Genomic DNA, 17,005 nt, shown 5'->3' on the forward strand with positions numbered 1-17,005 from the left:
GTTTGGTATTCGCTGTGCTGCTGACATGAACTATGTATTTTGGGAGCGTTTGTCTGGAGCATCCCTTGTTATAAGTAGGGTCATACCTTTCCGTTTGTCTTCAGACAATGCTATAGATTATTTTAGGTTTGTGGTGAATACCTTAAGAAATCCCAGGAGTGGTAAGAAGTCCTGAACTGGGAGCTACTGCAGGGTGGCAGAGAACCCCGCGATACAGAAATAAACCAGCAGATGAATCCGGTGTGCTTAGTAGATCAGTAACAGAGTTTGAACACTGGCCAAAGCCGAGGAGAGCTATATTTCTGTGCCAACAGATATTCCCTGTATTTCTGGTGATCACCTTTCAGGTTTGCGCTGTTACGATGGGTTAAGAGTTCCCTTCTCATCCGGGAAATCAACTTCCACTGCCACAAGGCATTCGACTTCCTCTAAAGATGTGGAAGCGGGGAAAAAGACCATCAGAATTTGAAGTCAGCCCTCTTCCACCTTCACAGCTGACAAAGGGGAAATAAAGCACTCTGCAGCTTGATTCCAGGTCGCTGCTCTACACAAGCCGGCCCTAGGAACCGGCGCTAACTGCTGTGGGCTGTTCCTGTCACGTCTTTGCTGCTGAGCGAAAGCAGGGAGGTGGCCATGTGCGCTGGCCGCCAACCTTTAATGTTTCTGAGATCGGTGGCCTTCCCACTTCTGTTTGCGTTCAGCCAGGCTCTTCTAGAGCCAAGTTCAAGTTCTACCCGTCCTCTTTTTTTGACAAATACTAACATTTCTGGTTGTTTTCTGGGCTTTTTAAGGAAATCTTTATCGACTTTTTAGTGTCAAGATGAAGTTAAGTGAACAGCATTTTTCTTAAGAAGGGATTGCCATGTTTTTGTAGCCTCAGGCTTTTCATAAGTTTTTCAAGCGGTATTTGATTGTAGTAGTCACACGTAGACAGCGTAACTAAGCTATCCGGCTGTACCAACAAGCGTATCGCTCCTTTGTCAGTTGTGCCCGTCCCCCTTTGCTTTGCAGATTCATCTTAATGGTTTCTTTATCTTGCTTCTGAATAGGTGCTATTATAGAGCAGTTACAGTAGAAGATGAGAAGACAGGCCACGGGGATTGCGGGGAGGACATGGGCCGTGGCGTGGGGGTACGGGAGCTCCTGCGTTACAGCGGGCTGCTGCCCCTTCACCGCCGGAGCTGGGGAAAGCCCCTGGGCGTTTAGGGTCGGTAACAGCCCTCTCCGAACGCTGCTGCTGTTGGAGGGCTTGGCGGTAATCCCCCGTGTATTGCTGTTAGCGGGAGCTAGGAGCGGGGTTGTCCCACGCTGCAGTTCCCCAAAGCAGGACCCCCCTCCCCCGCCCCGCCCGGGGGTCTGGGCTGTCGCCGCGGGGGGCTCCAGCCCGGGGTTTATTTCCGCTGCTCCGTCCATCCCGCCGGCCGCACGGGGGAAGGCCGGGGGAGCCTCTCCGCCGCCCCCGGCCTTCCCCGCCTGTGCGGGGCCGCGGGCACCGCCCGGCCCAGCCCGCAGGCGGACGCGGATCCGGCTGCCACGTCCCGGGGGCCGGGCCGGGGGCGGGGCGGGCGGCGTGGCCCAATGGCGGGGCGGGCGGCGGGCCTGCGCCCTGGGCCCCCGCCGCGGGGGGCGGGCGGGCGGCGCGGCCCCGGCGCGCAGAGCCAGCGCGGCCGCGGACGGGTGCGCACCATGTGCGGTAAGGGCCGGGCAGGGCGGCGCGGCCCGGCGGGCGCGGGGCGGGGACCGGGGGGGGCGCGCAGCGCATCCCGCGGCTGCGGGAGGGGGCTCCCGGGCGGCGTGGGCCGGGGCCCTGCCCGGCGGCTCCCCGCCCGGCGGCTCCCCGCCCCGCGCCGGAGGAGCGGCGCTAGGCCGGCCGGTGCCGTGCCGTGCCGAAAGCGTGCCGCGGAGGAGCTCCCCGGGGCACCCCCGGCAGTTCGGGCGGAAAAAGGGGCCGGCCGCTTCTGCGTTGCCTCGGCTGTAGCGAGAAGGGGCTCCGTCTCCGTTATCTGAAAATGTCATCGTCGTGTCTACCGTCCGCTACGTTTCTCTAGGGGAGGTGTCTTGCCGCGTATTAATAACTTGAAAGGGCGCATTCTCCCGAAATTATGTGCAAATGTGGCCAGGGCGTACAAAAGGCCAGCGCCCTCGGTCTGCGTGAGACACGACAGTACTAAAAATACGCTGTTTCCTCGGTGCAGAAGCCTTCAGGGCACTCGGTGATGTCGGTGGGTTTTGGTTCGGTAGCGGGTGGTGCTGAGGCTTGTGACACGCCCGTTCTGTGTCAGCTGGGTTTATAGGTTGTAGTTTTCAAAAGCAACGAAGTGACTTAGGAGCCTAAGCCCCAGCGAATGTCAGTAACATGTACCTTATAGGAAGGGGATACAGGTTTCACCGGTAGCGTTTCCAAACGTGGCTCTGGTCGTATCAGAATAACCACTCCCACTTTTAGGTGAAAAGTGTGGCTTATTGTTATTTTGTTAGGCACTACAACTTCTGGTGTGGACACTCGTACGTTCATTCAAGTTTACGCCACGTAGGTTGTGAGGCAGACAGGTAAATTGGTTTAAACGAGGCTTAGAAGTGTCCGTTGCAGGGTTATGCACCAGCTCATCTCCGTCTGTTCGTAGCCCAGTGGAGCTTCCCTGTGTTGAGCACATGCCTTGCGTGAACTGGAGCGCAAGCCAGCGAGGCTTGTTCTCCAAAGTCACTTAAGTACTTTCCACTCGTTTGCCACATTAGTACAATTATCTACCTCATCTCTCGGACACAGGAATACGTTTTATCCTTTCTCTTCCTCTTTCTATCGTGTTCATGTTTTTCCATGGAAATTGATGCAACAGTGGTCTCTTGGCTCTTTTTATTTGTCTTTCCACATTTCCTTCTTTGACACCCCCCCCCCCCGTATTTTTATATGCAAAATTAAAATTATGCTTTAAGCAACATTGTGGTTTTTATACTTCACGTGCAAGTTGACATTTCTTTCATTGTTTTTGTGAGATTGAACTGGTATCACCTTCAAACTGTCGAGTCTGTGGAGCGCTACGAAGAGGCAAGCAGAAATTCATAGTTCAGCTTACATTTAACACTATGTTAATTTGCATTAAAAGTACAAAGTGGAGCAAAGCTAAGAATAGAAGGGATAATTATTATTATAAATAGCTTGCTGTAAGAATAGAGATGGTTTTGGTGCCTCGTGCTTGCCTTATTTGAGGTCCAGCCTTTGAAATGTGCAATATTAACATTCTGCTCTTTGTCTTTTTAACTGCGATGAGCCCTGGAAATGCTGTGGGTAGTTACTTAGTTGCATTCAAGATTTAATGTGTTTCTTATATAAGCCCTTCTTCATGTAAGCAAAGTTCTTCTTGGATGTTGAAACGTTTTATGAAACAGTAAGAAAAGCATCAAGGATTATTGAGTCTGTTGTCGAGTCTTGTTATGGGAGCCAGAGATATAGTGAAAAATGAGAAGAGGAGAGCATTAACTGAGCATGTTGACACAGAGGAATAAGCCTTGGAAATTGAGGAGCTTCTGAGTGCAGGAGGTGCGTGGCTGAAGGCAGTTAAGGTTTTTGTAGGGAACAGGAGGAGAACTGTTCAGAGTCTGAGGGTGCTACCACATGAACTCTTGTGACTTGTGGTTAAGCGCAGTTGGCAAAACTAAGGTATACGGTCTCCTCTGCTGCCGCCATTCGCGATCCGGCTGGTGAGCGCAAGACAAAATTGACGGTGGTCTCGGCTCACGCTAGGAAATGTTAACTGCGGTGGCAGCTTGGTCATTTTTCCGTACAGCAGCAGTAGACTCCAGCAAAAGAACAAGGTGAACAAACAGGTGTCGCCCTCTCAGATAGTCCTGCAAATGTCATAACTAGGCAGAACTGGCTTGTAGGCTCTCTGAGTACTTACACTAACAAGACTTAATTGTCTCTTTTAACTGAAGTGACGGTAGCTTACATCTTGGAGTAGGGGGCTCTGATTGCTCGTGCTGCGGCCTGCGCAGAGGCTAAGTAGCCATGTTACACAGTGTAGTGACAGCTGTGCAGGCCTGGTTGCTTGTACAAATCCTCAGACAACGTTATTTCTGTAATAGAATTGTAAGTCAGGATATACGTTGCTTTATCTCGCCACACTATCTGGTGGGTACGCAGTCCACATTCAGATTTTTATCCAACTCATCTCAGATAGGTAGTTATTAAAATGACTTTTTTTTAAGTAAAGGTGATAATGCTGCTATTGTTATCTGAGTTCTCTCTGTGAGAGCTTCAAGACTGGAATTACTAACACAACCTTTTCAACGTGCTGGTAATCTGATGTTGAGGTTTACGTGTGCATGAAAGATCACAAGGTCCTGTGATCTGACGTGCTCATACTGCTGGACAGGTAAAGGAAAGGAGCCTCAAAGTTCAGTTCCTTGATGCCTAGCATAAATGACAGGTCTTCTGTATAAATGTGGTGGGTTTTTGCTTTTAATAGTGTTAGTGAAAAACAGGGTTTGTTCTTGGTATGTGTTACACGCTTGCAGTTTGAAGACTTAGCCAGGTATGAATTGGGTGTGCTTTGGTCTGAATGCACCAAACCAGTTCAATGGCATCTATAAAATAGTTTGGAAAACAGGTTTTTCAAGGTAGCCAGGCTTGATAGACTGTTCTGTAAATAAGTAAACCTATCATATGCCATGACTATTTTAACAACAAAAAGGGATTTTAGAATTTAGGTCTTGTATTACTAGTGGTTACTGAAGGTAAAAATGGGCTTAAGAAAGACTTGAGTTTCAAGTTTTAAGGTTGCACGTACATCAGTGGGGACTGCCCTCCTGCCTGTTGAAATACCATTTGTATGCCTAGGTGTATGTGTGAAGCAGAGAATAGCGGCTCTTGTCCAGAATGAATCCTTAGCATTGACGCACTGGTTGTTTACTCTAGACAGGAGAAATCTTGTCCTTTTTAGCTGGAGAGAGAGGTGTGTGCGTGGGTGGTGAAAGAAGCATCCAGTGGACAAATGTGTTTCTTCACCGAGTGGATGTTTTTCTGTTTTTTTCCCAGCGCAGACTTGATGAATTGAACGTAAACTCTCCCATATACAGCTAGCAGACATAATAATGATAGTCTGCTTGTTTCTGACCTTGCGCTCCTTCAAACTGTGCAGAAGTAGCGTTGTTTCGGTACGCAGGGGTTGGCACAGTGTTCCACCTCACCGAACCGCCGGGCAGCAAATAATAGGAGCCCGCTCCAGCAGGTTTTGAGCATCGGTTCTGGGACTTTGTTCTGTGCTACGATTAGTATTTGTGTTAGAACTCGCTGTTACTGCCTAGTGTCTCCTCTACTCTAGTTTGAAGAAAAATATTTTTATCGCTTTTCCCAATCTGTAACATCTATTATGTATGTGATATTTAGTAGCCTGCATCTAATTTGTTTGAGACTTGAGACCTAATAATCATCACCAGGATAAAGGATTCGTTGGAATTTCCAAGTGGATGTACTGATAACATCGTCTGTTGAAATGGTTTTAACGGTACACGGTATGGTATAAAGGAATTTGTAAATCTGACAGTAAACCTAGCCTGAAGGCTTTTCTTATTTTGTAGGAAAAGGATTAGGAGAAGCTACTCTTGAGTAACTTCACGTATTCAAGACACTGGAGAGAAGATCATTTATTCTTACCTGGAAGTGGTGATTAATTTCATTTTCCTGTGAACTTACCATGAAATAAAGGAACATGAGCACCAAAAAGGTCACAGGAAAATGAAGTTCTCAGAAAAAGTATTTTAGTGACTGTTAACAATAGAAATAATGAACGTCCACTTGGTAAAAATGCTATTCTGTTAAAATCTGTCAGCTGTTTCTAGGGAATTCTTTACATAGCTGTCATTAAGAATGGCTAGGTTTTGTGCTCGAATATTAAAAATCGGTTCTGAGAGAGAGTTGAGTTTCACAAGCAGCTGAATACCTGTTCTGCTGGTGGTTCACCAGGTAAGGTTTTTAAGGCAAACCTGCAAGAAAGGAAGTCTGTTATGTTCTAAAGTATATTGTTCAAGGTATTTCACTTAAGAGAAATATATGCAGGACTTCTTACTATGGCGGGTCTTAGTGTGATTCAAGAGCTGTATGACAAGCTGACATGCTTTGAACAAGTCTTCAGTCCGTACGTGCAAAGTCCTGTGTCAAGTTCCTAGTTAAAATGTTTTATTATGTTGTAAAGCGTGACTGCTGTTCTAATCCTGATGTATATTAGTATCAAGTCCTGAAGTGTATTAGCGTATTCCAGACTGGGGTATTGTGTTTTCTGAGCCTGTCAGATACAAATTCCTGTAGCACGCTTGCTGCTGTCTTATTTTAGCTGGGAATTCACAATTATAAGCAGTGCTGGACTAGAATGAAGTTCACAGGGGTTTTTTTTGTTTCATATGGCATGTATTTCACCCTGAACAATGCCAACTCAAGGCTTGTCAAGGTAGTGTAATTAAATGTCATTCATATATCCTGGTTTTCTGTAATACTTCCTCTTTCTGGCTTGTTCTGGAGCGTGAGTTACGGAGGGCAGGTGTGGCTTTATTACTGAAAAACACTTGCGTTGAATGGTGTCTAAATGCGTAAGTTGAGCTGAAACTGAAACTCCTCTTTTCAGGTCTGCTAGGGACCTGAAATTCACGGTGGGTTGGTTTCAGGAACGTTCTGCTTGGACTGCAAGATTTCTACATTTTCAGCACCTGGCATCTAGGCTGGCAAGGGGATAAGCTGGTGGTGCACCAGATGGGACCCTGATGGAAATTTGCTAGATTTGCCTTGGAATTTCATCAAAACCAACATGTTTCCATTGACTGTTGCGATTTAAATGAATTGTCACTTTGACAGAAAAATTGGCGCTTTGTGACAGAGCGCTCCTCACGGAAGCCTTCAAGCAGCTGTAAAGATCTGTGCAGTTGATATCTTTTCATCTTTTGAATCGTGTAGATTGATTTGAATATAAACACAGGGAGGGAGAGAGCGAGGCATTGTGATTTGGAGAAAAACATGTCTCTGGCGTGTGGAAGAAAGGTCTTTTATGGTCTAAACTGGAAGGTAGTGTTGCTGTGTGCCATCCCACCTCTGCCACGTTCCACCTTGGAGAAGGCTACATTTTGTAGCTGGATGAAGTGATCCTTTGTTCAGCTTTTGAGTAAAAAGACGTTCTTTTCTTGAACAGCCAGGGCTTTGCGTCATGCTGGGATGTAAGTATCACCTGAGTGCCCTTTGACTTAGCACAGCCGCATTCCTTGCCGTACGTTCACATAGGTGGGACCAAAGGCTTGAGGTGTAACTCCACAGCAAAACTTAATCTGCAGAGCCTCTGTTGGTGGCTGCTGGGAGAAATAAACGTTTTTCAAAAATACAGTTGGGTCCATGAAGCATAACAAGCATTGAATGCTTTGGGTCTTTTTTTTATTCTCATCAGTGTTTCTGTCAAGGGCAGTGGAATTGTACTTAAAAATGGGAGTGATTATGAGATGTGATTGCTCGTAGATTCCTGAATAATCCAATAGTTAGGGTACAGCCAGTAAAAATGCTGTTTTCTAAATGTGGATTGAAACTTCCTCCAGCTATGAAGAATCATGTCATTATGGGATGTTTGAAAAGGGGAAAATGAAATGCATTTGAAAATACTTCCAGTAAATAAAACTGTTATTTACACATAATTCATCATGATCAAGTGCCGTAAATGGGTGATAAGCCTTCAAATATTTGATTTTAGCTTGCAGGTTAGTAAGTCATGCATTTAGGAAGACTCGGGCTCATTTCACTGGCCTTATTGTCCCGTTTTTTACTTTAATGATGCATCATTTTTACATATTATTCTATTTATTTTTATTTCTTTCTTTTCCTGTTTTCTTAAGGTGAGTTTTAAACCTGCTTGTCTTACTTGCCTTCTCATTTGTAAAATGCATCGATCACGGGTGAGTTATTTGAATTTTATTTTCATAGTGGCGTCTGCATTATCGCTCCAGCTGTTTTCCTGTCAAGATCTACAAGCTGAACTGAATCGAAACTGACTCTCCCAATGTTTACATGGTCATCTTTTTTGAAGAGTGTATCCACATATTTTGTCACATTAATACTGTATTTGCATTTCTTTTCGTTTGTTTGCTTTTCATAGTCTCTGTATTTTCTGATAAGAAGCACTGAATTCCTTGTGTGTGGTTGGTTGGTTTTTTTTTTTGGTGGCATTCTTAGTCTTAGATTCAGATTTTTTTTCGCAGTTCTCCTGAATAATCTTAATATAATTGTGCTGTAATTAATAGATATTTTTTTCGATGCCTCAGACAAATGCCAAGTTGGCTCCTTTCTAGGCAGATGTGTTCTGTTTGTTTACAGTACAAGTAGAGATGAACACTACTGTTTCTCGGTCTCATCCCAGGTGAGCCTGGAGGAAGTCGGTTTCTACTTTGTGCCCATTCAGTACATGCCATTTTGTTGTACGCTGCTAGCAGTTGTGATCTATGACAAGGAATCAAGTTTGGGTTTGTTGGTTTTTTGTTTTTTTTTAGTTCAGGTGTGACTAAACTTCTTAAAATGTGCAGAGAAAATAACATTTTAAGCCACTGTCAGGTTTGGGAAGCAGATTTAACAAAGAAGACCAAAGTCAGCCCTGGCTAGCGGGAAATAGTTCTGGTTTTAAGACTTTTTTTTGGTTCGAAATAAGTTGCAATCCTTGTGCCAGAAGCAGGATGGAGACTAAAATGATCAGTTCACATTTACAAAAATATTTTGTGAAAGAAAACCGAGTTTCTGCCTAATAATTGTGCCCGTCTATTGAGTTAGACTTGTTTTCACATGGAGGACTTCATTTTAAGGACCTTGCTGGGGCACCAAGGGTCTGTGTGGAAAGTGCTGTGCACAGTGATCTTCACTGGGGCTTTGAGCCACACGCTGTGGTGTTTCTTTGGTGTCCCCCCGCCCCTCCGGGCTGTGTCTGTTTGATCAGTTACAGATGTGTTGATGGGGTGTTTCGGAGGGGACCCCCGCTCTGTGCTTTCTGCAGGGCCATTGAGATGACTGCCCTGCGCCCTCCAGGCTACTTCAGTGGAAAATACCCGCATTTAAAATGCAATGTCACGGCCCGGAAACAAGTTGGGTTTTTTGTTGCTGTGTGCCTGGTAGTGTGCCAGGGGTGATACCTGATGGGCACAGGGGAGGACCACCTTCACACGCCTCTGGCCTGCTGTTGTTTGGAGAGGCCTGGAGGTGCTGATGGGCAGCCCAGATGGGATGTAAGGTGGCAGAGCAGATTACCTCAATTAAGCTTGCTGTCCTGTTCTACGCTACTTCCCCTCCACCTTCCCTACAGTCCTCTTCTCCCTTCTTGGCGTATGCCCACACCTACCGTACCTTTTGCACGCAATTCCTTCCCCACACTTTACAGTGGCTCTCTTTCACCCTTTGCGTGCCAGCTTGACAGCCTGTTCCATTTTTGTCCCCCAGTCGCTCAGCTCGATGCCCTGCCAGTGAAGAAGGCCTCCTCTGTGCTCCCGTCAATGAGGCTCTTGTGCCTCTCACACTGCTGCTGTTCGCTGGAAAGGACTTCCAGGAACTGTCTCGCTGTGGCCAGCCTGACGTTCAAACTCCAGAGCACCTTAGCGCTCATCATCAGTCCCCGTTTGCTCAAAAGAGCATATCCCACTTGAGTGGCCTTTGGTGTTGTGCCGTGGTAGTGGAATAACTTAACTAGGTAGCTGTACGCCTGAGTGGGACTGGTTATGCCACGGTGAGATAGCTGAAATGCTGCCGAGGAGGATGCAAAGATCGTAGGTGCTTCTGGAGAGCTGTTCGATGGGCTAACGCCAGAGCAAGGAGCTTCCTGGCGCCGTCAAAAAGAGGTATAAGGCTCCAGGGTTTGGGTGGGAATGGGACCCTTAGCGTGTGCTTCCAAGGTGCGTAAAACCTGGAGAGAGGTTTCAACTCTGAAATTATTTAGCTAATTTGGAAAAATGTAAGCAGTGTTTGTGTTTCTGTAATTATTCATGCTGGTTATAATTATGCCTTCTGAAGTAGCTTTACTTTGGATGCTGTGGTAGGTGGCTTTGGTGTAAAGGGAAATGTCGGGAACTGCTGGAGCCCAGCGTGCCTTTTTAAAGACATCTTGTGTGCTGCTTTTCTCTGCTTTATGGTACACGCTTGTTATTTTTATGTGTAATGCTACCGCTGCACTGGGTGTCTGTTGGGGAGGTTTCTGGTAAATATGGAGAGAGGGGCTTTTCCAGCTGCCTGCTAATAAAGCAGTCTGCTTTGTACTCCTCTTGTAAGACCTGGAAGTCATTTAAAGGATTTTAGGCATCCAGGATATAGCTGAAATGTGCCGTCCTTCAGCCTGGATGACAGCTATTTGGAGTCAGTTCACTTGTAAACAGGGAGGTTGCTGTTTGCCCAAAGAATGCAGTTTTTAGAAACAGAGTGAACTAAGTATCTCAAATTGGAAAACTTTTTCTTTGCCAGAAGGGTGGGGAAGGAGGGTTTGGAGACTGAGAGCGTGGGGGAAGTATCCTTCAGAGGAGGCTTTTGAAATAGAGCAGAGGTGGTTAACTGCTGGTCGTGTTTTATCATCTGTTGAGCTTTTAGCTGTGAATTGCGAGGTTTGTGGAGGGGGACCTCACCTTGTCCGTGTAGTTACTGGAACCAACGTTCAAGTTGAACGTTGCCATCAGGAGATGGCAGCAGCAGGCCTGTGTGTACGATGGGGTTGGGATGTCGGGAGCAGTGGAAGTGAAACTGCAAATTTTTATGAACTTGGTCCTGATAGTCTTACAAGTGGTTATCAGAAAAGGTTTTGGGGAAATGAAGGTAGAAGCAAAAGAAACCAAGTTAAAAAGCTCCTTTTTGTTTTTTTTTTCCCCTTCATCTGACTAGGTGGTTTAAGAAAGAGGAACAACGGAACGTGCTGCTAATTTTTTCTAGCAATGTGGAAGAAAATAAGCGAGGCATGGTGTGCTCTTTTTGCAGCAGAACTGCAGGGAGATGTAACTTCTAATGCTTTGGGAATGGCAAGAGGGAGCTTATGACAAACTTACCCTGAGACCTGTAGCTGAAGTGCATGGAAAAGGGAGAGGGAACGGGAGAGTGTCAGAACAGCACATGGCTGCGTACGACCTCGTTGTCCCTGCTCAGGCTGAAAAGTCCCTTGTAAACGTTTCAGCGCGTTGCTCTGTGGTATTCAGTGTGTCCATCAACTCTGATTAGCCCGTATTTCTACTTATAAAAGAAATTAAGACATCAGAAGGCTTTGAAATGTTTAGTTTAATTCCAAAACACAAACAGCTTAAGAATGCAGTTTTTCAAATGTTCTTTAAAATAATCTGTGTGTAAACATAAAGATACATGTTCCAAAAGTCATCTTGGGAGTCAAATTTTTCACATGGGTAAGAGTTTGGGAACTGTGAGGCAGGCTGTGTGGCAGTACTATCAGGAAAACATAAAAGATTTGGGATGCCTTTAGAAGGACTTTGGTTTTGTGTGTGTGTGACTGAACTCCGTTCTCCTCAAGAGGTTTTGATAAAGTTTCTCGAATTACAAACCTTGAATTACTGGTCACGTACATATATGGATGTTTGTGTGAAACCTGTCTGGCTTTTATTCCATGCAGATATTTTTCTCCTTTAAAATGTTAGACAGGGTGAGATGGTAGATTTCAAGCACAGATATTTCTAGCATCCTGTAAATGTCTTCTCATGCTACTGCTTCATGACGGCACCGAAGGAAATCTTTCTGAAATAGAGCCGTAGTTGGCATTAGAGATCTCGGAATTTGTGTGTCCCCATCGTTGCTTAAAAATAGAAGCAACGATTTATCTTCCTTTGCAAGCTACAGGAAAAATAGCTCCATTAGTTTGAGGGTGTTAGTTTGCATGATTTTTTTTCTTAGTGAGCCTGTGGGAGGAACTTGGAGAAAGCTGTTCAAGGAAGAATTCCCTTTGAAGGTGGTTCTTCAGCATGCAAAGCTTAGATTTTTCATCTGGAGTGATTAGTTTCCGATCCCCTGCATCGTCTCCTGACAGCTCATTCTGTCATGTAGGTCCAGCTCACATGGAAATTCTTTCTCCCATCACGCCCAGGCTTGTCCTGTTTAGTTGCTTTCAGTGTCACGAGAAGGATGCTGGCGTTTTGTGGTTAGTTTTGATCTCTTAAATGTTAGTGACATCTTCTCCACTGGACCTCAGGGGGGTAAGGAAAAGCTGCAGCCGCGGTGGTGCCTTCCTGCGGGGGTTCTCGGCACGAAGGCCTGTTTGAGTTTTAGCTCAGTGCGCATACTAAGCAGATGGCACGTACAGAGTTTCCTCAGCTGTGATTTTGCCCTAAGATTCTGCTCTTTTCCCTCACACAGGCATCTTTGCTTACCTGAACTACCATGTTCCCCGGACGAGACGGGAGATCCTGGAGACCCTTATCAAAGGGCTCCAGCGGCTGGAGTACAGAGGCTATGATTCTGCAGGTAGCTCTTTCTGAGCAACAGTGGTTCTTTTTTGAATTTTGGCCTGTAAATGATGATTTTCGTGGTGTGTTTGTGAATGGTTTCTACTGTCTTCTGCTTTTGAAGAAAGCTGAAACACAAATTGGGTGTGCCTGTGGTCGTGTGGTCGGAGGTTTGGGTTAACCTTCAATATACAGATTTCTGTAACGTTCTTGATGCCTGTTATCTAAGGCTTTAAAAACACCTACAAGATGACAAAAGGAAAACTCACTCCTCATCTAAGGGGTTTCTTGCCTTTATTGGAGGGTCAGCTGGGGGGAACGGCACTGTTAAAAAAAAAAAAAAATCAGTATTTTTTTACATAAAATACTGTAGTATACTTTCTGCACTTCACACTCTTTCTTCATATTCCGTGGTGGTGCTTAGGTGTGGGAATCGATGGCGGAAACGACAAAGACTGGGAAGCTAATGCTTGCAAAATCCAGCTTATCAAACAGAAGGGGAAAGTGAAGGCTCTGGATGAAGAGGTTCACAGTACGTATTTCCCTTTTGTTCTTTGCCTGCTCTCGTTCCTTGAAATGTCCTCTCATCTCATTTGTGTTTTGAATATCACCTCTTTTACCCGGGAACACTGTATTTCCAAGTAACTGTGTATAAAGTGCCAGAGATGTAAATGCTCCCATGTGGGCTGTGAAGAACCTGGTGATCCTGTGGATGTTGTCATGAAGTTACAGGGAAGTCCTGATTTCTCAAGACAAATGAATCACACCCTATTAAAATAAAATAGATCTGAAATACATTTTAGAAAACAGACCAAAAAAAAACCCAAACAAAAAATTCCTTAAACTGGGGAAAGGGGAATTACTGGGAAGTAGTTACCAGAGACCTAGAGCTTGGGTGAAAAAGAGAAATGCTCTAATAAAATTCACCAGTTGAATTTTACGTTTTGTATGTAATGCTTGTCCCAACTAAAGCTGTCCATCCGAGCGGTGGTGTGCTAAGCAGCTGGCTCCAGGAAGGCACTAGTGTACGTGTGTCGCTGTCAAATTGATGAGACCAGAGAGCAAAGTCTTCTGCATCGGTTTCTGCCTCTTTATGTTCCCCTAATTGAAACATTAAGTTCATTACATCTGTGCAGAACACAAGGAAACACGAAGGTGTTGGGTGTGGAGTGCAGGTGAGCTGTGTGGGAACGGGGAGATGCTTCTCAGAGGAGTCGAGATCTCCAGTTTGCATTCAAGAGCTGCTGTGTTGTTGTAACTTAACTTGCGTTAACCCCGGCTGGTGTTAACCTCACAGTGCAGAGTGCCGTTCCTCCCAAAGGGAGGCGGGTAGATCTAATCGTAGAGAAAACCAGGAACTGCGAAGGCCAGGTGAGGTGTGTTACAGAAATAGAAGATAGGCAGAATATTTCTGAAGAAATGTTTGCCCGCTCAAGAAAATTGCGGGATACCCAGTTTTAAAGAGATTGTGGAGACACTTGTAGAACAACAGGAATCTTTTTTCCCAAAGAAATATTAATGTTAATGGTATGCTTTCTAGAGACAAGGGTTAGTGATGAATATTCTGACCATAGTGGTATGTAACTGTGAAATGGGCTGGTTCGCTCGCAGCTGACAGCGTATGGGAGGTGACAGGAGGGCAAGGTGCACCCCAGAGAGAGAAATTAAGGTTGGATTCTTTCTTAAAAGTTGTTTTTTTGTTTTGGCGGGGTGGGGAATGCAGGGAGGTTGCTTGTGTGCATCCGTGTTCTGAATCCCCTGAAAACACGCTTGATGTTTTGTTGGGATTTGCTGATTCTGTTTCCCTGTCAGCATTGCTGTCCTGTGGGCCCCGGAGGCCTGGTGAGACTCCCCTGTTGACTGTGGGGTAGGGACAGCCCCTCAGTACTAAAAACATCTCCTACTTCTGCTGCAGAGCAACAGGACATGGACCTCGACATCGAGTTTGACGTACACCTTGGAATTGCCCATACCCGTTGGGCTACCCACGGCGAGCCCAGCCCTATCAACAGCCACCCGCAACGCTCGGATAAAAACAACGGTGAGTGCGTTTGCTCGAGGAACCGCGCGCTCCTCAGCATGTCCTGCGGCGTCTGGAAAAGCTTGCTGCCGTCTCCAGCGCCTGGTGCGTCACAGGGAGGGGTGGCTGGACCCAGGGCCGCGGGTTTATTGCTGGCCACGATGCTGAGCCCAGTTGCTGTGAAGCCGGAGGGGTTTGGGCTCAGTTTCTGGCTGCAGGGCACGTTCTGATGAGCTGCTCGCAGCAGCGAATGATCTCAGTCAGGGTTGGGGTTAGTGGCCAGAGGATCAGTGGCTGCATGGGCACAGTGCAAGGAGGTGAACACAGAATGAAATTGGATGGTAAGAATTTTTGTGGCCATTCTTTGGAATGGAATTTTGTATACTTTTTTCCCCCCATTTATTTATGTTTTTTTATAATCACCACTGTACGGAAGGGGGGTGGTCTGCTCTGTGCTGCTGCAGCGTGCAGCTTGGTTAGCGTTCGGTGTAGCCGCCCGAGGAACAGCACCGATGAGCTGGCAGGAGGAGCGTGGAGTTTAAATGCTTCCAGCAGGCTGGAAACTGCCAAGCGCTTAAGTGCCTCCAGAAACTTTGCAGGATCTCAGTAGCCCTAGTCACACCCAGGGCATTACTTTCTTCTGCCATTACCAGCCATGCCAAATGGGGCAGAGCCAGATCACACCAGGAGGTGCCAATCTGCCTTTATTCGGCCAAGTACGGCTTTTCACGCGATAAAGCTTTGTGGTCTCTGCTGTCTGTGTCACGCTGTGGCCACGGGCACCCGCTGCCAGGCCGGGGGGCTAGTGTGGGGCTGAGCCGGGCCTTTCCTCTGTCTCCAGAGTTCATCGTCATCCACAACGGCATCATCACCAACTACAAGGACCTGCGGAAATTCCTGGTGAGTGACCCCCGTGGGTGTGGGCACGGCACTCGCGCCCTGCACACGCTCCCCACTCACTCCCTCACTCTCCCGCTCACTTTTGTTCTCATGTACTTCCCCACTCCCCCACTTGTAGTCTCACACTCACTCTCCCACTCACACTCCTCCACTCACACTCATTCTCACACTCCCCCACTCACATTCCCACCTACACTCATTCCCCCGCTCACGCTCCTCCATTCATGTTCCCCAACTCATATTTTTGTACTCGCGCTCCCCCCCACTCCCTCACACCCCCACTCACACTCACTTCCCACTCACCCCCCACTCTTCATTCACACTCCCTCACTCATATTCTCACACTCCTCCACTCACTCACACCCCCCTCACACTCCCCGACTCTTACTCCCCCACTTGCGCTCACCCACTTAAACTCCCTCCCTCCCACTCACACTCCTCCACTTGTTCCACACTCACACTTATGCTCCCCCCTCATGCCCATACTCCCCCACTCACGTTCTCTCACTCTATTCACACTCCCCCACTCACACACCCCTCATTATTCCACTCGCTCCCTTTCCCTCCCCCACTCACACTCAGCCTCACATCACGCTCCTCCTCACTCCACCCCTCACTACCCCATCCTCCCACTCATATTCGCATGCACGCTCCCCACTCACACTCCCCCTCCTCCTCACTCCCCCAGTCATGTTCTCACACTCACTCTCCCCACTCAGTACCTTGTTCCCCCACTCGTATTCGTGCACTCGTACCCCCCCACCCTCCTCTCGCTCATTCCCCACCCATAGTCCACCCCTCACTACCCCAGTCCCCACTCGTATTCTCACTCACTCCCCCACTCACCTCGCGTTCATACTCTCTTCCACTCACACTTTCCCACTCTCCCACTCGCCTTCCCACACCCTCCTCACTCCCCCACTCATTCTCACACTCTCCCGCTCCCACGACTCGCGCTCCGCCCCTCACCACACACCTCGTTCCCCCACTCACACCCTCCCACTTACACTCCTCCTCACTCCCCCACTCACTTGCTCCATTCCCCACTCATATTCTCACACTCGCTCTCCCGCTCGTATTCTCACTGACACTCACTCTAACTCACCCTCCCACTCCTCACTCCCACTCATACTCCCCCACTCGCTACCCTATTCCCCCACTCATATTCTCACTCAATTCACTCCTCTACTCACACTCCCCCACTCATATGTCCCCCTCATTCCCCCACTAACCCTCGCCCTCCTCCACTCACACTCACCCTCCCACCCCCCCACTCTCATTTCCCACTCACCATCCCACTCACACTCCTCACTACCCCGTTCCCCACACTCACTCCTCATTCACTCACTCACGCTCACCCCACTCACACACTCCCCCACTCATCCTGCACTCCTCTCACACTCCCCACCCCATTCATATTCTCGCGCTCACTCCCCCACTTACCCTTCCACTCACTCCACCACTCACACTCAACCTCCTCATTCCCCCACTCATTTACACTCACTCCTCCACTCACATTCCCACACACATGCTCCTCCACTCACTCTCCCACTCATTCTCACACTCACTCTCCCACTCACACACACCCCCTGACTCACACTCACTCCTATACTCATTCCCCCCACTCACCCTCCCACTCACTCCCCCATTCACTAC

At 47.5% G+C, this 17,005-nt stretch overlaps 1 protein-coding gene across 2 annotated transcripts in view; it reads left to right on the plus strand.

Annotated features, from left to right (window-relative positions):
- Nucleotides 1-1,597: 1,597 nt before the first annotated feature.
- GFPT1 (glutamine--fructose-6-phosphate transaminase 1) overlaps nucleotides 1,598-17,005 on the plus strand; it is a 45,872-nt gene continuing 30,464 nt past the window's right edge. For both annotated transcript variants that reach the window (XM_075523605.1, XM_075523604.1), the window contains exons 1-5: nucleotides 1,598-1,693; nucleotides 12,341-12,448; nucleotides 12,854-12,961; nucleotides 14,345-14,470; nucleotides 15,291-15,349. In XM_075523605.1, coding sequence (XP_075379720.1) covers nucleotides 1,687-1,693; nucleotides 12,341-12,448; nucleotides 12,854-12,961; nucleotides 14,345-14,470; nucleotides 15,291-15,349 — 408 coding nt within the window. In that variant the 5' untranslated portion in view covers nucleotides 1,598-1,686. The remainder of the gene's footprint in view (nucleotides 1,694-12,340; nucleotides 12,449-12,853; nucleotides 12,962-14,344; nucleotides 14,471-15,290; nucleotides 15,350-17,005) is intronic.

The sequence above is a fragment of the Mycteria americana genome, chromosome 23, assembly GCF_035582795.1.
Source record: "Mycteria americana isolate JAX WOST 10 ecotype Jacksonville Zoo and Gardens chromosome 23, USCA_MyAme_1.0, whole genome shotgun sequence".
Lineage (NCBI taxonomy): Eukaryota > Metazoa > Chordata > Aves > Ciconiiformes > Ciconiidae > Mycteria > Mycteria americana.